This window comes from Tachyglossus aculeatus, chromosome 11, assembly GCF_015852505.1.
Source record: "Tachyglossus aculeatus isolate mTacAcu1 chromosome 11, mTacAcu1.pri, whole genome shotgun sequence".
In the NCBI taxonomy this organism is placed as follows: domain Eukaryota; kingdom Metazoa; phylum Chordata; class Mammalia; order Monotremata; family Tachyglossidae; genus Tachyglossus; species Tachyglossus aculeatus.
Window position 1 is genome coordinate 21,831,552 of NC_052076.1, and position 23,171 is coordinate 21,854,722.

The 23,171-nt window shown below is 49.2% G+C and overlaps 1 protein-coding gene across 8 annotated transcripts in view; it reads right to left on the minus strand.

Annotated features, from left to right (window-relative positions):
* Positions 1-553: 553 nt before the first annotated feature.
* Positions 554-23,171, minus strand: part of CDC27 (cell division cycle 27) — a 74,405-nt gene continuing 51,787 nt past the window's right edge. For 4 of the 8 annotated variants that reach the window (XM_038753521.1, XM_038753520.1, XM_038753519.1 and 1 more), the window contains exons 13-19: positions 20,356-20,508; positions 19,516-19,724; positions 17,865-17,982; positions 16,543-16,671; positions 11,894-11,968; positions 7,860-8,016; positions 554-3,810 (exon numbers count right to left, since the gene is read on the minus strand). In XM_038753521.1, coding sequence (XP_038609449.1) covers positions 3,728-3,810; positions 7,860-8,016; positions 11,894-11,968; positions 16,543-16,671; positions 17,865-17,982; positions 19,516-19,724; positions 20,356-20,508 — 924 coding nt within the window. In that variant the 3' untranslated portion in view covers positions 554-3,727. Of the gene's footprint in view, positions 3,811-7,835; positions 8,017-11,893; positions 11,969-16,542; positions 16,672-17,864; positions 17,983-19,515; positions 19,725-20,355; positions 20,509-23,171 lie in introns of all 8 variants that reach the window. The other 4 variants (XM_038753517.1, XM_038753516.1, XM_038753515.1 and 1 more) reach the window with 1 other exon arrangement.

Below are 23,171 nucleotides of genomic sequence, written 5' to 3' on the forward strand. Positions count from 1 at the left end.
TTGGTTTATCAACCAAAGCCGAGTGGGAGGTAGAAGCCCCCGGGCCCTCTCCCCAAGACCCATCCTGTTCCTTATACAACCACTTGGTTCCCATTACCGTCTTTACAGCTCACCCCTCTCCAGGCCCATTTTTTCCCACCGATCACATGGTCTTCCAGGTGGATGCCCCCAATGGTATGTGTGTTGGGGGGGAAGGGAGGAGGCGGGCTGCAGACCCCCTCCTCTGTCTCCCGCTTTCCGCTCAGCATGCCAGGAGCCCTTCTGACTTCTCCTTGACACTCCCGGGAGCTCTGAGCTCAGGCACTAGTGGATTAGGGAAGGCACCTGGACTGCGGTAGCCGAGAGACCGCTGAGTGCAAAGCTGAAAGCCCTTAGCTGCCATGGACCAGACCCTTGAACCCCTGCCCCTACCCTGACCCAGTTAAGATTCAAATGCACAGCTCTAAAAACGGAATAATTTTTATTTCTGGCCAGTTGCCTCCTTCAGGATTTTGCCGTGCCTCATTCCAAGACGCAGACAGCACAGTTTTCTTGTAGCTTTGAGCACTTAAGACTGTTTTTAAAAGTAATTTATTTGGATTTTCCACATCCTTTAATGAATTGCAAATATATTAACAGAAAAGACTTTTTTTCCCCTAAGACTGTACAATTTTTGAAATAAAAAGTCAGGAAAAGCAAAAAGGAAAGACACAAAATTACATTGCTTCAATGCAAATAGTACACATCACACCCACACCTGCATTTCTTTTTTCCAAGTTATCACGTTTTGTATTAAGAAAATGACAGTCTCAGTGAACACCTAGATAAACTCTGGCTAGTCAGACCTCAGAACTCTTTTCTTCAAAAAGAGCTTGTTTTAATGGTCTCAATACTATCACTGAGGGTGTTTTTTCGTTTGTTCAAGTTACGACAGCAGCATGGTTCAAATGTTACTTGCAAATCTTGGGAAAAAAAGATGTCTTAAGTAATGACATATGGAGAAAGCAGTGGCTGCTTTTCACTTGTCCGAATGTGACCGTTCACGCTTCAGGAGAATTCATATCCTTTTAAAATCCCAGAGTTAAGACCCTTTTAAAGATAAATTTAAAAGAATTAGTCCCAATGCAACAACTTGTAACTTCTGAACTAAAGTATAAACAATATTAACGGCTTAAAAAAGGGGAACTGTCAAGACACTTAAATTCTTTTCTTTTAGTCCTATCCTCTTACCTGACCCTTAAAACCACAACTATCCATTTGATCACAAGAGGTTTCCTTTCTGGGAAAAGAGAGTGGGAGCAGGGTGTCTCATCGGGCTGGTGGCCCTGGCCCACCATAGTAAAGAGCCAAAAGCAGGGGTGCAGGGTGAGGGGTAAAGACACCTTTCCCAGAATTCCATGGTTTTGCCAATGGACCTCAGGAAGTAAAGGAAAAAAAAAAGAAAAAAAAAGAGTGGATCAGAGTGTAACTTCCCAAAGTCAACAGAATCCCTCCATGGTGAGTGCGAGGTGCAGCTCCTGTATGCATCCACCCTTCTATATGTCACCAGCAAGAGGCACCACCGCCCCCGAAAGCATAAGCAGTGTTCATCCAACGGAAACATGAGACCTAGCAGGGGGCAGGGAGCAGCAGCACCCCCGGCTTGCCCCAGACTGCACACTTGGGTCCCCTCACGGCACCCTGCTGACGTTCTGCTCTGAAACAGACTCGGGATTGTACAGGGGGATTAAGGCGGGACGATTCAAAAAGGAAAAAAGAAATCCCACAAAAACAACACATCCCAATTTAAATACACACCAACTCCATGAGGGTAACCAAACGGGTGACCTCACAGCAACCCAAGAGCTCGCCCTGAAGATGACCCATCCCACGGGCCTCCTCTCTCTCCCTCTCCTTCCCCCTCCACCGCTCTCCCCTGGGGCTCCTGTCCCACCTCCCCAGACCTTCATCAGGTGTCGTTTGGGCATGGCCCCACGGGGCCACAGGCAGGTTGAAGCCAGCATCCCCCGGACCCGCTGTTTCTTCCTGGTTCTGTTGGCTGCCCCGTCGGTTCACTGGGAGTCAGTCCACCTTCACCCGGGAGCCCCATGGGGCAGGTTGGGGGCCCTGCTGCCCTGGCACCTAGTGTACAATCTGCCCAAATTCACAGCTTGGTGGGCTAGTGCCAAAGTCCGTGGCTGAATCAATCTTTCCCTCAGCCTCAAGTAACCCAAAGCAACATCTGGCCAATGTGCCGCGAGGAGACTGTTCTGTGCTCTCTCTACTCTGGGGCAATGGCACTAAATAAAAAAAAAGTGTTAACAACTAAAGGCCATCTAAAAAAAAATAGGAGATATGTTAAAAAAATAAAAGGAGAAACATCTTAAGACTGCTCCACAAGTTTGTTGCAGTGAAATGTCAACCATTCCCAATTTATTGTGCATAATTGGCTCTCAAAAACTGCTTAGAGATTACACATTTCTGTACCCTTCGCAAAGGAAAGCAGACGCTGGGGCCGAGCGAGGCTGAGCCCGATGGAAAGTCTTGCTTCCTCGCTCCAGCCTTGCTTTCTTGTCAGATAAAAGCCCCAGGTGAGTCTGGGGCCATCGACCCCAGCTCACACACCCTGGAAGTGGGTGATACGGCAAGGATCTGTGGGGTGAGGGGGTGGGCACTTGGGGCCCGCTGAGACCCTACACATAGAGGCTGAAAGGGAATAGGGGGTTGAACAGGTACGGGTTCAAGCTCAGTGCAAGAATTGTCTGATTGGATTGTGGCTTCCACTGTCCTACTCTCTTAGACACCAGAGTCACTTAGTGTAAGGGGTTTGGTTTTCTGCGGATTCCCAGGCTCGGTGGCAAACTGCCTCCGTTCTGCCAAGCGGCAACCTCTCTTTCTTCCCTGAATGTTAGATCTGCTCCTGCCAGGTTCAGAGAGAAGAGGTGACTCATTAGGGGTATAAGCTTTGAGCCTGCAAGACCAAGATGGCAATGACCGACACTTTGGAAACCAGGTAAATACACTGAATTCTTGGTTAGATATTAAAGCATTCTGTACTGGGGGCTTTTCTTGGGTGGTGGGGGGATAAGGGGGTTCTCATCTGACCAAGAACAAAGAGATGGGATGAGGTGGGTGGGGTCTGGAGGACGATGGGACAGGACGGAACACGAGTATTGGGAGTGCCTTTCTGGGTGCTTCCTGGAGACACGGCTGTTTTTAGGACATTTACATTCCTTGGCATTCAAGTTATCCTGTAACAGGTAAAGTCTTTTACCATCCCTTCCTGCACTTGCCAAAACCAACCTGGAGGAGTCTAGAAACAAGGGGGCAGTCACACTCACCAAGACAGAACCAAATTAAGACGAGTTTTCGGAGAAAGATAAAGAAATTGGGCTTCAACCTTTTCCCCCCACATAGATAGGCTCCCTTACAGCACTCTTCCCAACTCTTCCGTTCATGATCCTTTTTTTCCAAAAAAAGGGAGGTTGAAGGGGCAGGGTGGGGGGGAGAGGGAGGGGAGAGAAATAAAAAAAAAGTCTTTCTCCTTCCAATTGCTATGTTCATCCAGGTGAAAGAGTCGGCCTTGGTAGAGCGAGTATTGCACAGGCGTCGTGTGTACGCTCCGGGGACAGTTCCAGTCTGTGGAGAGTCTGGGGTTCACAGCTGGGCCCCCTCATGGTCGAAGGGGCCAACGGTGCGGCTCTCAGCTTGGGCCGCGGAGGCTGAGATGCAGAGGGACGACGGGCCCCCGGCTCCCAGCTCCTGGGGGTCAGAACTCGTCGCTCTCGGCTGCGTGGAGCTGTGTGTCGTCGGCATCTGTCATGCTGCTCTCCTGTGATTCGTCTGTTCCAACTTCAGAGCGGGTGGAAAAAAAAAAAAGAAAGAGGGCAAAAAAACCCACATTCAGGTAAGATTCCAGACCTGGCTTCAGCCTGTCTCACCCGATCTGGTTCAGTACTGCTGGCTGCGGGGAGCTGGTCGGGAACAGGAAGTGGGCCAGCTCTCACCACATGCCCCCTCCCCACACCAGGGCAGTCCTCCCCACCAGTGGGCCAGACAGCCAGAAGAAAGGGATGCTGGCTGGGAAAAGTATGGTGGGGCATGGGATGGGATGGGACGGGACGGAAGGGTGATTGGGAAGAAGAGACAGAGGGGCGAAAACATCTGGTCTTCATGGTCAGAGGAAAAGGCCAAAGCCCCTTTCTCTTGTGCTGTTCTGGTCTGGAAAGATTTCTGCTCAGCCCTCACCTGCTGCTCTGATAGCCCCCAGTTGGCTCTCTGCTGGCCCTTGGCTGGCCCCATTGGCCCCCTGTTAGCAGCAGGTGCCCCCCTGAAGGAGCAACCCCTTCACTTCCAGGGGTGCCCGCTGAGCAAGAAAGAAGGGCCTTAAGATGGCTCCCTGTAGAACCACACGTCCAGGGACCCCCAAATGTGGGGTTTTTTTTATGGTATTTAAGTGCTTACTATGTGCCAGGCACTCTACTAAGCTCTGGGGTAGAAATAAGCTAATAGGTTGGATGCAATCCATGTCCTACATGGGGCTCACAGTCTTCATCCCCATTTTCAGATGAGGGAACTGAGGCAGAGAAGGGAAATGACTTGCCCAAGATCACCTAGCAGACAAGTAGAAGAGCTGGAATTAGAACCCATGTCCTTCTGATTCCCAGGCCCGTGCTCTATCCCATAGCCTATTCTGCTTCCCTAATTGCTCAACGTCCCCGCTGGCTGAGCCAACAGGGCTTCATATCTTCTACAGCCAGGGGCAAGCTTGCTCTCTAGGAACAAAAACACTTGTCTTCCCCATCTGACGCTGTGGAAAAAAATTCACATGATAGGATCTCTTTTTTTCCGGCTCCCACTCCCTTCTGCATCATCTATGCACTTGGATCTGTGACCTTTGGGCATTTGATCTTTGCCCCACCCTCAGCCCCACAATATAATTATTTCAAATAATTATATAGTTGATATTTCATATATCACTGCCTGTCTCCTCCTCTAGACTGTAAACTTGTTGTGGGCAGCAAACATGCCTACCAACTCTGTTGTATGGTACTCTCCTAAGTGCTTAGTTCATTCATTCATTCATTCATTCATTCATTCATTCATTCATTCACTCAGTCATATTTATTAAGCACTAACTGTGTGCAGGGCACTGTACTAAGTGGATTAGAGAAGCAGCGTGGCTCAGTGGAAAGAGCCCGGGCTTTGGAGCCAGAGGTCATGGGTTCAAATCCCACCTCCGCCACTTGTCATCTGTGTGACTTTGGGCAAGTCACTTAACTTCTCTGTGCCTCGGTTACCTCATCTGTAAAATGAGGATGAAGACCGTGAGCCCCACGTGGGACAACCTGATGACCCCCCAGCACTTAGAACAGTGCTTTGCACATAGTAAGTGCTTAATAAAAGCCATTATTATTATTATTATTATTGGAAAAGTACAATACAACAATAAACAGTGGCAATCCCTTCCCACAGCAAGCTCACAGTCTGGGGAAGCTGGGGTGCAGGGGGGAAGATAGACAGTAATAGAAATAAATAAAATTACAGATATATATATATATATATATATATATATATATATATATATATATATATATACAGTGCTTGGGGCTGGGTGGGGCGGCAAATCAGGGTGACACAGAAAGGAGTGGGAGATGAGGGAGTGTGGGGTTAAGTCCAAGAAGGCTTCCTGGGGGAGATGTGCCTTCAATAAGGCTTTGAAGGGCAGGGGAGAGTAATTGTCTGGTGGATGAGGAGGGAGGGCATTCCACACCAGAGGCAGAATGTGGGCCAGGTATGACAGCGAGATTAGTGAGATGGAGGCTCAGTGAGAAGGTTAGCGGCTCCAGAGGAACAGAGTATACGGGCTGGGTTGGAGAAGAAGAGAAGCAAGGTGAGGTAAGAGGGGGGCAAGGTCAGGGAGTACTTTAAAGCCAATGGTGAGGAATTTTTGATACGAAGATCAACAAGCAACCATTGGATATTTTTGAGGGGGTGGTGTGGGGTGGGGTGGGTGTGTGTGTGTTCCTGAACACTTCTGTAGAAAGAAGATCCAAGCAGCAGAGTGAAGTATGGACTGGAGTGGGGAAAGGCAGGAGGCTGGGAGATCAGCAAGGAGGCTGATGCAGTAATCTAGGAGGGATAGGATGTGTGACTGTATTAACATGGTAGTAGTTTGGATGGAGAGGGAAGGGTGGATTTTAGTGATGTTGTGAGGGTGGGAGCAAAAGGATTTGGTGATGATTGAATATGTGGGTTCAAAGAGAGAGTGGAATCAAGGATAACACCAAGGTGAGACAGGAATGATGGTGGTGCCATCTACAGTGATGGGAAAGTCAGGGAGAGAACAAGCTTTGGGTGGGAAGATAAGGAGGTCTGTTTTGGACAGTTCAGTTCTCTGCACAGAGTTAGTGCTCACTAAATACCACTCATGATGATGATGATGATGACCAGGCCTCTTAGGGAGGATGGTGCTGAGACTTCAACTGACTACCCAACTGAAGGTGTTTGGAGAATTGAGTCTAACCTGTCTAGAGGTTGAAACTCCATGCACAAATAATGCAAGTTGAGGATTCTCCATTTTATTTTCCAGAAACAATCCCCTGGTCGGGTGCCCACATGCATGCACACACACACATCCCCACCGCCCCCCCCAGCCCAAAAAGCCAAAAACCCATCTCCTTCTACGGCACCTGCCCAGGACACCCATCTGGGGTCAGAGATAGTCCCAGGTGGCCTGGCCTAACCCAGCCTCCCTCATCCACTTGGCTTTTCAGCACTGGTACCTCTCTCTGGCCCTGCAGCTCACGCTTCCTCCCTCCTCTGCCTGACCCGTTTCCTTCCATACCAGTTTTCCTTTCTTTGCCCTCCTTCAAGGAGGGAAGGAGCCTCCCTGCCCTTGATCAGGGATGCTCCCGCACGCAAGGGTCCCATCATGCCAAACCGGGCATTTCAGTCCCACCCTCTGCCCCTGTGGCGGTATGGTCCTTTTTATTTATTTACAGATCAACAATACATTAATCCGTACATGAGATTTTTCAGCTGTTTTCTTCCTCATACGTATGTGCTGCTTCCTGTTTTCTCCTTCCTCTGGCTCACACTATCTGTATGCCAGTTTGGTCTGTCTGCCTGCCCGTCGGTCTACCTCCATTTGACTGCACGTCCCTTTAAGGCCAGGAACTCTTCTTCTTACTGTGAAGCTCCCAGGACATGGCCGCCAATTAATAATTATAAGGGTCACACACCCGAGCTAATGATTAACCGCCCCCCACCCAACCCTACCAGCTGTCCCACCGCTGCCTAACCCCTAGCCTGGGGCGGTCAGTTTCCCTGCTCCCCCTCCACCCCGATGGCCTGCTCGCCCTGTGGACTGGCGCTCTTGGCTACAACCAGGTCGCTGGTTTGCAGATCTTTAGTTTAGAAGGCTCGCTGCATAGGCTGCAGGAAAAATACCGGTCTGGGAGTTAGAGGACCTGGGTTCTAATCCCGACTCTGCCCTTCACCTACTCTGTGACCTTTGGCAAATCACTTTAACTTCTAGGGACTCAGTTTCCTCATCTGTAATATGGGGATTATACGTACACCCGTTCTCCCCCTCCTCTAGACTGTGAGCCTCATGTGGGTAGGGACTGTGTCTGACCTGAATACGGGCATCTTCCCGTCAGCAGTCACAGTATGGGGGCTGTACTGGGTGCCCGCTTCGTGCCCTGTCCTGAACCAAGACCAAAACACCGGCAACCTCACCCAAACCCTGGCCAGTTGGAGGTGGGGAGAGTGTCACTCCGCCCCCTCCCCACTTCATGCTGGAAGGATAAGACCCCACTGCTCCGCCCCACAGGAACCCGCCCTTCCCTAGCTGGGGAGTTGGGAATACAAACCTGATTCATACGGATAACACTCACTGATCTGTTCTTCTTGGGTGATGGGCTCCTCATCGTCTGGAAGGTACCGCTTGTCAATGGCCTCTTTAATCTGGTTGTTGGCTCCTTTTGGATCTAAATCCATTGCCCAGGAGAAGTTCATCAGGGCCAGATGGGTCTGCCCTAGCTTCTTGTAAACCTAAAAGCCAACATGGAAATAACATTTTTCATAATGTTGCTGGTTTCATGCAAGGCTGAGAAATAGTGTGGCCTAGTGGAAAAGGCTTGGGCCTGGGAGTCAGAAGGACCTGGGTTCTAATCCTGGCTCTGCCACTTGACTGCTGTGTGACCTGGGCAAGTCACTTAACTTCTCTATGCCTCAGTTACCTCATCAATCATATTTATATATGGAGCACTTACTATGTGAGCGCTTGGGAGAGTACAACAAAATTAGCAGAAACGTGCCCTGCCCAAATGGAAAATGGGGATTAAGACTGTGAACCATATGTGGGGCAGGGACTGTCCAACTTGATTATCCTGTACCTACCCCAGCGCTTAGCCTAATGCCAAGCACATACTAAATGCTTAACAAATAGCATTAAAAAAACAAGCAAAACAGGCTGAACTCTGCCTGGGCCCCGCCTTTTGAGGCAGGAAGCACCTCTTTGTGTTCCAGGAGACCTTTCTGTGCTTGGGGTTCCCCAGTCCCTAGGACTCCATGTCTCTTTGTCCACACTATTGCTCTCCCTCTCTTTCCCTGTCAATGCCCCCGGTTCCAGAAAAGCCCTCCCTGATGGCCCAGATGCCCTCTGCACTCCTCCACCTGCAGTTTTTCACGTGAAGTCAACTGACCTCCCTCCAGCTCCCAGAATATCTTTCCTCCCATTGCTGCCCTCTAAGAAACAAGGGCCACCCAACTCATTAACAATACTTCAAGGCCTGGGCTCTCCTTGCTGCTGTGACTGCCTAGCTCTAATCCTGACAATCAGAATTCTCCCCAGGGATTTTCCTGAGGGTTTCCCAGATCTGAACACTGAGGTTGGCCTCAAGCGCCCAGATTTGAGAAACAGCATGGCGTAGTGGCAAGAGCATAGGCCTGGGTGTCATGAGGTCTTGGGCCTAATCCCAGTTTCGCCACTTGTCTTCTGTGTGACCTTGGGCAAGTCACTTCACTTCTCTGTACCTCAGTTCCCTCATCTGTAAATTGGGGATTGAGACTGTGAGCCCCAGGTGTGACAGGGACCGTGTCCAACCCGATTTGCTTGTATCCACCCCAGCGCTTAGTACAGTGCCTGGCACAGTACAGTGCCTGGCACACAGTGAGCACTTACTAAATACTACTATTATCATTATTATTGTAGCTGGCTAGGCCCGATAGGGCTCAGGACAAGGCAGGCCCAAGCACGTGGCCCACTTAGAGGAGCAATGGACTGGGTGCTGGGAGACCTGGGCCCTACTCACTGCCCAGCCACTGGCCTGCTGTGTGACTTGGGCAAATCACTTCACCTCTCTGGGCCTGTTTCCCCAGTTGCAGAATGGGGGTGAAATCCCTGCTCTTCCTCCTCGAGACTGGGAGGGACTGAGTCTGAATTAATGATCTTGCCCCCAGCCCAGAGCTGAGCCCGGTGCTCAGCCCAGAGCCCACACCGCGTAGATACTGTCATCGGGATGTGAAGCCCGGTCGGCAGGCCCAGTTATCCCTGTGAAAAGAGAGACCTCGGAATTTCAGGCCTGGGCAGAGTCTCTAAGTGGGATTTTTCCCTTGTGCCCAATGGGGCCTGGTCTGCCCCGCTGGGCTCAGGATCAGTGGGGTGCAAGACCTGGGTGGAGCCCCAGACCAGGCTGGGATGTGTGTCCTGATGTTCCATTTTCTGGAACTGATTTTGCAGGACTTTTTTGGACACGGCATGTAGAAAACTGCTGCCCAAACTACACCCAGCAATTGAGATTCGATGGAGAGCTGGTCTTGGGTGGCAGGACGGGGGGCAAATGGGTCTCGGGGAGTCCACGGTGCGCCCAGGGGTGGTGGAGCTTCTGTGCCCCACCAGGTCAGGGATGGGCAGACGTAGCCCCCCGAGGCCCGGCCCCGTCGAGCCTGCCACATCAGCCGTCCCGCTAGATGGACCTCACGGAATCTGAGCTTTCAGAGAGGGCACGCTCTTCATCACAAGTGCCCTCCTCATGGGGGCCAAGGGGGCGAGTGGGGTGGGGGCCTCCTCAGTGGCAGGAGCCGGATGTCCAGCCTCACTCACTGCAGCTTTCTGACAAGCCAGCACCGACAAGACCCCAAAGAGCAGCTCTCTGAAGCCTGGTCCCTCACCACCTGACCCACCCAAGGAACAATGGTCCCCCTGGGCCTCCATCCTCCTGGCCTTCCATGTACATCGAATCACCAGCTGATCACAGTGCCCCCAGTGACCCAGCCTGCCCCAATGCTGCTCCTGACAGCCAAGATGGAAAGAGGCAACTGGCTTTGACTCGACAGCAGCAGCCCCAGAGAGTACGGGGCCTGGCTGGGCTCCCACTCCCTCCCCAACCAACTCCTCCCCCACCCCGTTCCCACAACCAGGTTTAGCAAAGATGACTCCAGTCTACCATGTGCAAAGGGAAAGTTATGGAACTCTCATCTACCCCCACCCTCATCAGCACTTACATGTCCCTATATTTAAATTCCATTGTTTCCTCCTACCCATAATTCATCTTAGTATCTTCTAGACTCTAAGCCCCCTGAAGATAGCGATTATACCTACTAACTCTAGTGTTCTCTCCAGGGGCTTGGCACCCAGTAGGTGCTCAGTAAATATCATTCACTGAAAGGGGAGATCCCGCTCCCCTCTGCCCCCAACATTCTGGTTTCCAGCATGAAGTAAACGCCAGCTCTGTGGCAGACTCCAACACTGAAGTTTCAGTCTGCCCAGGAAGAAAGCTTGGCTCAGGATGCGTCACTTGGAAGTTTTACAGGGGAGGGAAATGTTGTTCCCTCAAAAAGGAGGATGGCGTTGTTTTTGTGCAAGCTCCTAGGGCCAGAACAGCAGCCCTGCAAAGAAGTAGAAGCAGGGACAGAACAGGAAGCTTGTACTTAGCCCACAAGCTGACGAACATCTTGGGAGAAGACTATTAGTGTAGAGAGAGTTGCCAAATTATTCCCCCCTTGAAGAGCAGGCTTAGCCAGAATGGATGATTCCAAAATGGTCTGCTTTGCCAGGATGCAGCCTCAGTGAATCAGAGGCAGGGGACCCCGTGATATTATCATGTTTAAGTCAACTTGTCCCCGGCTGGGTGGGGGGATTGTGTCGGGGGGGGCGGGGGGAGCTCTCAGTGGGCGCTGGAAACTCCCAACCCATGGATCCCACCCTTTGGAGCCACCCAGAAGAGGCCCCGTATGGTTGGGAAAGACGGGGCAGAGTCCAGCCCTATCCCATAGAGTACGTGTGAAAACGCAGTTCCCATGAGGGACCCAACTAGACTAGGGCCGGTCTGGGGTGGACCCCCACCACCAGCCCCATCCTGGAGGAAAGCACTTCTTGGGATTTGCGACCAGCCCCGCCCTCCAAGCACAAGTGCAGTAGCTGCCTGAGCACAGTCCAGGCTTAAGGATGGAATGGACCCCAGGTTCCTCTCACCACCGGGACCTCGATGGGGACATGGAGACCTGAGGGATGAGGCCAAGGTGGCTGAGGCAAGAGTCCAACTCTCAGACATCAATCATAGAATCCAGATATTCAAGGCCTTAGAATTCAGCAACGGCACTCATAAGCTGCCATGGCCTCAGAATATACCCCTACTCACCTCCCCATACCCAGAAAGGTGGCTTGATTTACCTGTAGTGTCTACAAACCAACATACTCTTCTAATGGATGCCATTTCAAAGGAGTGGAAATTCAGTTCTACAGAGCATTTAAGAACAAGCACAGAGCAGCATCCTCCTTACAATCTCCAACCAAAGAGGCATGATATACAGCACGTGGAATATTTGAAAATACTCTAAAAACCCAACCCCTAGCTACCAGGTTTGTTTCTTTATGACAGAGAAAGTTCCTTTTTCCCATGATGATACTCATAGCCCCGATTTTTACCTTTCCTATTAAGAAGTAAACAAGAGATTCTTTGGGGACAATCTGTTTCAATTCTTCAAGTTCCTGTAACGCAGACTGAAAAGAGAGAACAAAAGATAAGTCAGTCAGAGTAGCTGTGATCTGATAAAGCTCTGAACAGATTCACGTATGGACAGCTTAGCTTGCTCTCTTGGGGTGTCTCACGAGCGTATTTGGATCTGGTGGCACAGTCGACTTCGCCCCACCCTGATCAGGCTCGTGTGGTGCTGACACGCTTTTGGGGTGTCCGTGTGGATTACAGAGGGAATTTAACAGCTTGGAGCTCCCTGGGAGCCAACCTCGAATGCAGTCACTAGAGAGGGCTGCCCGACGGAGGGAGGGAGGGCCACAGGGAGGATGTGGCAGGCTGGAAAAAGCTGGCACATGACCGATGGACTTCAGGAGTCTAGCTGCCAGGCGGCCCAAGGGCACAGAAGTGTGTGCACCCCTCCCATCGCCCCCCACCCCCCTGCCCTGTGTCCCAATGTACAAAGAATGGCTCAAGCCCTGGTCAGAAAACACTTACAGAGTACAACAGAGCTAAGAGACACAATCCCTGCCCCTCGAGGCGCTTACAAACCAACGAGGGAGACACATATATACAAAACACTGTTAAGAGGGAAAAGACAGGTAAGACTGGTTACTACAGGGGAATGGAAAGGTGAATGAGTGCTTGAATAGTAGTGAACAAACAACTGGAACGCCCTCCCTCCTCAAATTCGCCAATCACACTTCCCCCCTTCAAAGCCCTACTGAAGGCTCACCTTCTCTAAGAGGACTTCCCAGACTAAGCCCCCCTTTTCCTTAGCTCTTCTTCCCCTCCGCATCACCCCGACTTGCTCCCTTTGCTCTACTCCCATCTCCCCGCCCCATAGAATCAATCAATCAATCGTATTTATTGAGCGCTTACTGTGTGCAGAGCACTGTACTAAGGGCTTGGGAAGTACAAGCTGGCAACATATAGAGACAGTCCCTACCCATAGAACTTGTGTAGATGTACATATCTATAGTTGTATTTATTTATATTGATGTTTGTTTACTTGTTTTGATGTATTTATATCTATAGTTACATTTATTTATACTGATGCCTACTTACTTGTTTAGATGTCTGTCTACCCACTTCTAGACTCTAAAACTGGTGTGGCCAAAGATTGTCTCTCTTTATTGCTGAATTGTACTTCCCATGTGCTCAGGACAGTGCTCTGCACACAGTAAGTGCTCAATAAATACAATTGAATGAATGAATGAATTTATTTAAAGCACTCCTCTGACATCCTGAACGCAAAATGGTGTTCTCCACCGCACACCTGCTGGGGAGTGCACCTGCCGGGTGTCTCTCTGGCCCTTCCCTCTGCCTCAAGGTTGTTACAATGGGAATGCTGCTGGGCTGAGCCACCTTTGGGCGTGGGGGAGAGGGGCACTCAGTGACACCCCTGCTGAACCCGGGGGTTGGGGGGAGGGGGCACTGGCTTATGCAAGGTATTCTGGCAGCTAGGATTCTCTGATGCAGGCTGCTCCTCTTCCTTCTCAGGTCTGCCTGGAACAGAATGAACAGAGAGCTGTGGATGGACCATGCTCATTTGGAACATTCCAGGTCAAAAAGCAGCGTGGCCTCCTGGAAAGAGCATGGGCCCTAGAGCCAGTTGACCTGGGTTCTAATCCTAGCTCTGCCACGTGTCTACTGTGTGATCTCAGGCAAGTCACTTCACTTCTCTGGGGCCTCAGTTACCTCATTTGTAAAATGGAGATTAAATCCTCCTCCTTCTTACTTAGACCACGAGCCCCAAGTGGGACCTGATCAACCATCATCTTTTATCTACCCCAGCACAGAATACAGGGCATGGCACCTAGTAAGCACATAAATACCACAATTATTATTATTATTATTATGGACCTGAGCTGCCATATAGGAGAGATGCTTCACTACGGGCTGTGAACCCGTGTGCACGTTGTTGGATAGGGACCGTCTCCATATGTCGCCACCTTGTACTTCCCAAGCCCTTAGTACAGTGCTCTGCACACAGTAAGCGCTCAATAAATACAACTGAATGAATGAATGGACTGCTCATCCAATAATACGTTTTCATTAAGAAATTTCAAGTGGAGGGAAAGTGTGTGTGCGTTTTTGTTTTTTTTAAAGACTAAAGGGGTAGGACCACTTTAAGAAAAAAAGTCTGGAAAAACCCACTTTAATTCATTCAGTTGTATTTATTGAGCTCTTACTGTGCGCATAGCACTGTACTTAGCACTTGGGAGAGTACAACACTTCTGGATTAGATCCATATGCAAAGCTCAGAGCTTGATAATAATAATGTGGCATTTATTAAGTGCTTACTATGTGCAAAGCACTGTTCTAAGCACTGGGGAGGTTACAGGGTAATCAGGTTGTCCCACGGAGGGCTCACAGTCTTAATCCCCATTTTACAGATGAGGTAACTGAGGCACAGAGAAGTAAAGTCACTTGCCCAAAGTCACACAGCTGACAATTGGCGAAGCTGGGATTTGAACCCATGGCCTCTGACACCAAAGCCCGGGCTCTTTCCACTGAGCTATGCTGCTTCCCCTAAATTGCTTCCCCTAAATTCCCCTAAATTTGTCCCCTAAATTATCAAATTTTTTTTGATAAGAAAAAATATCTGGAAAAACCCACTTTAATTCATTCAGTTGTATTTATTGAGCTCTTACTGTGTGCATAGCACTGGACTAAGCACTTGGAAGAGTACAACACTTCTGGATTAGATCCATATGCAAAGCTCAGAGCTTGATAAGAGTTTTGATTCTCCTGAGTGTATGAACTCTATAAACTGCCCAGTTCTAGAAACATCTTCAAGAAAGGGGGAATTGTTCTTTTGTAGACATAGAGTCTGAGGTAGGTAGGTCCTGGCTGTATTACCCACCATTACACATATGAGTTTCAGTTAGGAAACGGGAGTTTGGATTGGAATGAGAGGTTGGTGGCCTCTTCCTACGCATCTAGCACCTCTGGCTTTTCCACAGACAAAGTCTGTCCTCTGGAAACATTCAGCGATCCTGGAGAAGCACTCTGGTACTTTCCAAAGCACTCAAATCCGAGTGCATCAGAGCACAATCTACAGTTGACTTTGGCAAGACCTGAGTTTTAGACATCGCAAAGTTGAGCTGTCCTGGACACAGTGGGGCAAAGTGGTCCAGGATAGTCCCATTACGGTCTAGCACATCATTTTACAATTTTGCCCCCCTTTGCATGTGAACTCCCTTCCACTCTGTGACACTAGGATTTGGAGAGGCAGGACATTTCTGCTGTCTGCGGAAATTCTCGGGCCCCTTTGAAGTTTGATCTGGGATCTGGCCAAAGAGCAAGACTTCCCCAAGTGGTGCAGCCAGGTGGGCAGTCTGGGCAGTCCCAGGCCCAAGGCATAGGCTCCTGGGCTGGGGGTTCAAGCAATAGAGAGTGCCATGTCAAAATTGAGGCACTCACATTTCCCGTGCTGTCGGGCTGAAGGCCAGGAGAAAGGCTCTGGGATCCTGTAAGGCTACTGAGACGAGGCCCAAAGGGGCCCAAGGTCTCGGACCCACTGTCTTGAATGGCCAATGGCACAGTTCTGCATTAGCCTGGACCTCATTCATTCATTCAGTCGTATTTATTGAGCGCTTACTGTGTGCAGAGCACTGTACTAAGCGCTTGGGAAGTACAAGTTGGCAACACATAGAGACGGTCCCTACCCAACAGCGGGCTCACAGTCTAGAAGGGGGAGACAGACAACAAAACAAAACATGTGGACAGGTGTCAAGTCGAAAGAACAAATAGAATTAAAGCTAGATGCACATCATTAACAAAATAAACAGAATATTAAATATGTACAAGTAGAGTAATAAATCCGTACAAATACATACAGGTGCTGTGGGGAAGGGAAGGAGGTAGGGCGGGGGGGGATGGGGAGGAGGAGAGGAGAGGGAGGGGGCTCAGTCTGGGAAGGCCTCCTGGAGGAGGTGAGCTCTCAGTAGGGCTTTGAAGGGGGGGAAGAGAGCTAGCTTGGCGGATGTGTGGAAAAAAACATGTTAACAGCCCTTCTCCCTGACTACTCTTTCTAGGTCTGTGTTTTCTCTGGGGAAAGCGGGGTACCCAGGCCTAAATTCACAGTCTGGGGTCGGGGCTGACCAGAGGGTAGACAGGTTTCACCAGTCCCAGTTCTCAGCGAGCCCCTGGCATCACCAGACCACCCTTCCTTCCCTCCCCGTCACTTCTCCGTTCACTAATATTCCACCCCACAAAGGAAAACAGGGAGATGGGGAAGGCATGTGCAGTCTTCTCTACATTACTCTTTTTTTAGAAGGTTAATTCTCCGATGGGAAAGACCATGTCTTTTTTTTTTATATGCTGTGTACACATCTGAGGGCACTTAATGAAGCAGAAGAAAATGAAAAAAGCAGCAAGTCTTTTCTGCCCCACAAAATAAACCCAACCTGATATGGTCTTCTAAGCAAATGGTGGCAGATTTGATCGCCCCAGGCTCATTAAAAAAAATAAACCCTAGCATGTAGGACACCTCAACCACTTGTTAAGTTGACCCTTGATTTTTTGAGTTCCCTGCAAAAGTAAAGGAGCCCGCAAAATAGAATTTAAAGAACCCCCACCTTCATTGTCAACTCACCTTATATTTTTCATTTGCAAATAAGACGGAGGCTCTGTGGAATTTGCATAGTGGGTTCTTGGGGTCAATAATGATGGCTTTGTTTAAGGTATCCAAAGCCTTTTCAGATTTTTTCAGTGCATGCTGAACCTAGGAGAGAGAAGGAGAGAATCAGCTGGATAGCTACTAAGCAGATCACCTGTCGGCAGCCACTGCTGACCAAATGGCCACTGCCCCCGCGTATCTCATTCGGGTGAAGGGGCATCGCAGCCTTACTTTTCACAACAACAGGTAAGTCCTAGAGTGAGGGTCCCCTCCACTCATCTCTCCTCTGTGCCCCATCCCCCCTATTCTCCTTACCCCCCTTACCACTCTCCCCAGCCTGCTCCACGTGTGGGACAGAGGAGATGTGGGGTGGGGTCGGGGGTGGGTGGGAGCCATGGCTGCTCTGGCCTGGCAAGATGTGACAAGACTGTCCCAAGGGCCTCTTCCATGGTTGTTGCCCAGCATCAATCATTCAAGTGCATGAAAGGCAGGTGGGGTGGTGAGGAATGTGTGATGCCATCACTCCACCCCACTTCAGTTCAATAAATGACAGAAAAGCAGCTGTAGGAAATTCTCCTGAGCTAATTTTCTTTTGTTGTGTTTTTAATGGCTGTTAGGTGCTTACTATGTGCCAGGCACTGTACCAAGTGCTGAGGTAGATACCAGCTAAGCAGGTTGGACACAGTACCAGTCTCACATGGGGCTCAGTCTTAATCTCCATTTTACAGTTAAGTTAACTGAGGTACAGAGAAGTTTAGTGACTTGTCCAAGGTCACACAGCAGACAAGTGGCAGAGCCAGGATTGGAATCCAAGTTGTTTGACTCCAAGGCCCATGCTCTTTCTACTACGTCACGCTGCTTCTTGGGCTGTAAAGGCCTTTCCCAACACTGTGCTCCTTTCTACCCGGGTTTCCAGGGCAGGGCTCCGGGAGCTGGCATCAGCAGTTGGCACCACCAGAGAGCGACAAGCTTCAGAGTACAGATCCTGGATAATGCCGGGAAGTGGCTCCTCGCCCCAAATATTCCATGAAATTCCCAACTGTTGCTTGACATGCCCTCTGCACAAAACCATCCAGGCCACAGGGGAGGAGAATTTGGTGAGGGCTACTAATGCTAATGCATGTTCCCTCATCCGGGACAGTGCTCTCTGCACACAGCCTGCGCTCAGTCATCGTGATCGATAGATGGCTTGGAGCAGATGCAGTGGATAAAAAGGGACTGCAGGCAGGCAGGCAGGTGCCTCTCCGGGAGCCTCCCTGCCCCAGGGCCTGGGGCCAGTTACCTCTCAAGCTACTTACCACTCCAATATGGCAAAGTAAGACTGAGCTCTGTGGGTTGATGTCAAGTGCCTTCTGGAAGTGCATTTCGGCCAGGCTGAATTTTTCTTGCTTGTAATAAATCATGCCCAGGCCATACCTGCAAGAACCAAGCACGGTTTTTAGGAATCTGAACGTTTTGTGGCTCCCCCTACTGGTCAATCAGCCCAGAAACAGGGCGGCTCAATCATCGGGGAAACAACATCACTCTCAGGGGCAAGGAAGAAATCAGTCACAGGAGGAACGGTTTAACAGTGATATCTTTTGGAAGCCCCCAAACGAGTAGCTTTTCCAAAGGGGTACACTCTTCTTATCTTCTAAACAGGCAGGACACATACCATCTGACACGGTGAACAGGGAATATTTTTCCACCCAACCTCCTCAATTCTGCCACTGGTGGTTTATCCAAACCTCTCTCTGGCAGTTTGTCTTTCCTGCCCACAGACCCCCTTTTGATTGCTTCCCTACTTCCAGAAACCTGCAACAGACGGGAGAGCTTGGGTCACTCAAATCATCAATCATCATCATCAATCGTATTTATTGAGCGCTTACTATGTGCACAGCACTGTACTAAGCGCTTGGGAAGTACAAATTGGCAACATATAGAGACAGTCCCTACCCAACATTGGGCTCACAGTCTAAAAGGGGGAGACAGAGAACAAAACCAAACGTACTAACAAAATAAAATAAATAGAATAGATATGTACAAGTAAAATAAATAAATAAATAGAGTAATAAATATGTACAAACATATATACAGGTGCTGTGGGGAAGGGAAGGAGGTAAGATGGGGGGATGGAGAGGGGGACGAGGGGGAGACGAAGGAAGGGGCTCAGTCTGGGAAGGCCTCCTGGAGAAGGTGAGGCCTCAAATCAGTCTTTGAGAAGGAATCAGTGAGATTCCTTCGCTGTCCGTATATGGAAAAAGAGGGGGAAGGCTTAATAGCCAAAATGAGGTTTCAAGTCCACCTCTCCCCCGCACCCCGGCCCTCCAAACCAGATAAAATCCCAAACCCTATAAAATACTACAGATCAAGAGGCAGCGGGGCCCAGTGGAAAGAGCACGAGCCTGGGAGTCAGAGGACCTGGGTTCTACTCCAGGCTCCACTAGTTTGCTGCTGTGACACCTTGAGCAAATCACAACTTCTCAGTTTCCTCAAAACCATAACAATAATGACAACAAAAGACCCAAAGTTTGTCTCAGAAAACAGCACAAGAGGATGTTTGGAGAAACATCTAAACAGTGGGCAGTGGGACAGCTGCCATATGAATGTTAGCGACAAGCTTCCTGATGGCCTTAACTCTCCCCAGGACCTCAGGACCTTTTCTAATTTTCTCTCCTCCTTTTGGTCTGGCTACAAGACTTACACCTGGCATTTCATGGGTGGATACAACCCAGGTCTGTTGGGGTTCCTGATGCATATTGGGATTCACTAAAAATGGACTGCATCTGATTTTCAAAATCAAACATTTGGTCACTGTTTGTTAACAGGTGACACTATCCCTGAGGAACCAACTCATTCAGAAATGAAAAACAGAATCTGACACTTAGGTTGTTAGAAAACAGGGGGGGAAAAAGCCCACATATTTTGAAAGTGTTAGTTTTCTCTCCTTGCCTTCCCATTCACACTTACCAAGCATTGTAATGTCTGGGGTTGACTCGGATTGCATTCCTGAAACAGGCAAGTGCTTTGTCTAATTCTTCAGTCAACACAAATTCATGCCCCAGCAGAGTATAGGCATAAGCATAGTTTGGATCAACTTGGATAGCTCTCTGGAAGAATTTAATTGCAATATCATGCTCTCGCTGCAAACTGAAACAGTTTCCTGCAGCACACCAGGCCTGGTAGGAAGCAAGCAAAAAAGTCACCTGAAGTTTAGTAACAAATACCCAGAGAAGCCCATCACCAAAACTCAACCCCTGAGCCCTTATTCTAGCTGTGTATGTGTGTGGGGGGGTGGGGGGGGTGGGGGGGGGGGAATGCCTGAGCCAGTTTGGCTGGGTTCCTCTCTCTCTCTTGGATCTACAAATCATTGCTGCAGGGCCCCCTGAACCCACTGGGATGGCTGATGAGTCACTTCACTGCAACCACTTGGTGAAGGCATTTTGTCGCAGCTACCCAGAAAGGGACACGCACAAAAGGACAACTTTGTCAGTTGCTTTAACATCTACAAGAACGTAAACATGCTCTTGTCTAGAATTTGCCTCTAGCAACGGGTTAATTTAGGAAGCTTTAAGACCCATCACATTTATTTCTGGAAAATGCCTGCATCCTTTTGTGATGGGGGAGGGGAGTTGCTTGGGGGAGGAGAGAAGAGAAGGGGGCAGGGGATAAATGAAGAGGGGTGGGGGTGAGACGCTCTTTCCCCAAGTCCGAGTTTGCTGATGGTCTTGGGGCTACATAACAAACCCAAGGGGATGCCCCCTGGCTTTAGAAGGGCAAAATCAGAAATGAAAACTCAGGTCACAGCACCTCTGGGGAGTCTTTATCCATGTCTGTTAAATCCTTCGAGAGTACAGACAGGGCGACGTCTTTCTGTAGATGCCATAGGGTCGTAGAGTAGATTTCCATGCCTTCGACTCTGTAGTTTTCAATCCGTCTAACTTCGGAGAAGATCCTTTCAGCCTGGAATGTTCCAATGGGAAAGTGACTGAGCAGGCCGCTAGCTTGGACTGGTTTTCAGATGCAAAAGTCACTGGCTGGACTAAGAGCCAGCAGCAGTAGGGGGAGCAACTTAGGACACAGGTGAAGAAGTTAGATATTCCTACTCAATAAGGGAAGGGGAAAAAAAAATCCTTCTCCCACTTCCTTCTGTATTGTCCTTGCATTTGCACCCTTTATCCATCCCACCCTCAGGCCCACAGCACTCATGTAAATATACATAATTTATCAATGGTATTTATTGAGTGTTTTCTATATGCAGAGCACTGAACTAAGTGCTTGGGAGAGTTCAATACAACAGAAGTAGCAGACATGTTCCCTATCCATAACCAGTTTACAGTCTAAAGGGGGAGAATATTTATATTAACATCTATGTCCCCCTCTAGACTGAAAGATCCTGTGGGCAGGGAAAGTGTCTACCAACTCTGTTATACTATACTATCCCAAGTGCTTAATACAGTGCTCTGAACACAGGAAGTGCTCAATACAATCAATGAATTGATTGAAGATCGAGTCAATCTTTTCTCTCCACAGGAACTCAGGTTCAGATTTCCAAAATCATCCTCGTGAAATGAAAGCCCCATAAGTAGAGAAATGATATTTATAAAACTAAGAACCAATCAGGCAGTCTTCATTACTTAATCTGGGCCTGACACCTTGAACCAGTTCAAGCCTCAAAAAACCCAACATGTTCCTCCAACACAAAACAAACAAGGTAATAAACCCAACAGATAAAAGCAATGGTGTTAAGTCTTGGGTGTGCTTGTGTGGATCTGTACTTTCCTTTCATGCCTTTTAAGAAAAAGGATTTGGAAAGACAGAACACATGGGAAAGTAGTATTCTCTACATCCTAAGGAAGCTTGCAATACTCAAACATGTGCTTGCAATACTCAAACATGTTTCCTGTTCTACAGTTCTGTTGTGGGTCTTTGATCTGTGTACCCTGAACACCTGTGTTACTGCAGGAGAGGGGTAGGCAACATCAACTTGACCCAGAACTGCTTAGCCCAGGAAAGTGGAGAGGGACAAGGGGTGAGGTTCTGTCGTACTGTATTCACCCAAGCATGCTCTACACACAGAAGAGCTCAATAAATATGCCTGAATGAATGAATGGTGGACACTGGGACAGGGAGAGCTCTAGAGAAGAGTGGTTCCCCTGCCCAACAAGGCATAGAGCATGAGGTTTACATATGTAGATTCCACATTCTTTCCAATTCATTTTCTGCTTCTCCATTATTTCACCATCTTCAACTGGCAACTCCATTTCTGAACAATTACCAATATTTTAGACATTGGGAGAGAATCTCACTCAACCATAGCATACAAACCACACCCAGGCAACAGGAGGGAAGGAAATGGGGTAAGCCATATCTCCTTGCATGTGTCCTTCCACTGGCCCAAACCAGAAGAGGGGGTTTCTCGGGAAACAGGGTTCCCCTGCTCGTGGCTGGTGGGGTACAGAGTGTAGGGCTTTTTTGTGTAGACGTATGTGCATATATCAATATATATAGATAGATTTTTTTATTTTGCTTCTCCCTTGGTTTTCAGAAAGAAGTGCAAAAGACACTGCCAACCCTTCCTAAGCTGCCCTGGGTACCCTCTCAGTGATGGTTTAGGAAAAGGGTGCAGGCCCAGTGGGGTCTGCCTCTGTCATGCTCTCAGAGAACACCAGTTCATTCATTCATTCAATCGTATTTATTGAGCGCTTACTGTGTGCAGAGCACTGTACTAAGCGCTTGGGAAGTACAAGTTGGCAACATATAGAGACGGTCCCTACCCAACAGCAGGCTCACAGTCTAAAAGACTGTAGAAGACTCTAGAAGACCAGTTCCGCGGCCCCAGGTCGCGCTGTTTCTCCCACTGGCCGGTTGGCAGTGCGGACCGCGGGGCAGGAGGACGTTCAGGGGAATGAGTGTGGACAGCTCTTCAAGAACCATCAGTACTGCTGCACGCTCGACTCTGGCATGGGGCCTGCTGGAGGCTGGACAGACTCTTCCCCTCCTCTCCGCTGGTGGCTGAGCAGTACTCACCCCACAGGCAAGGGGCCAGAAAGCCTGCCCAGCCGAATCTTTGTGGACAAAGTGGGTGAGAGATTCTCTGTCAAAGACACTCACACTTAAGTGCAATTTCACCACTAGCAGCCTGTCTTTGAATCCTAGGCAACTAAACCACTACTGTTAATACTACTAATGATAGTGGCATTTGTTAAACATTTCCTATGTGCCAAGCCCTGCAGTAAGCTCTGGGATTGACACAAGATAATCAGGTTGGACACAGTCCTGTCCCACATAGGGCTCCCAAGGGCTCCCAGACTAAGGGGGAGGGATCACAGGTACTGAACCCCCATTTTACAGATGAGGAAACTACTGAGGCACAGAGAAGTGAAGGGACTTGGCCATGATTACCCAGTGGGCATGTGGTGGAGCCAGGACTAGAATTCAGGTCCTCTGACTCTCAAGCCCGAGCGCTTTTCATTAGGCCACACTGCTTCTCTACTACTACAACAACAACAACAACTACTACTACTACTACGATGACTATTGGGGGTGGGGGTTTGAATGAATAGCTTAAATAAAAGTGTTTATATTTTCTGTGGACCTAATTTATTTAGCCTCTCCCAACCTCT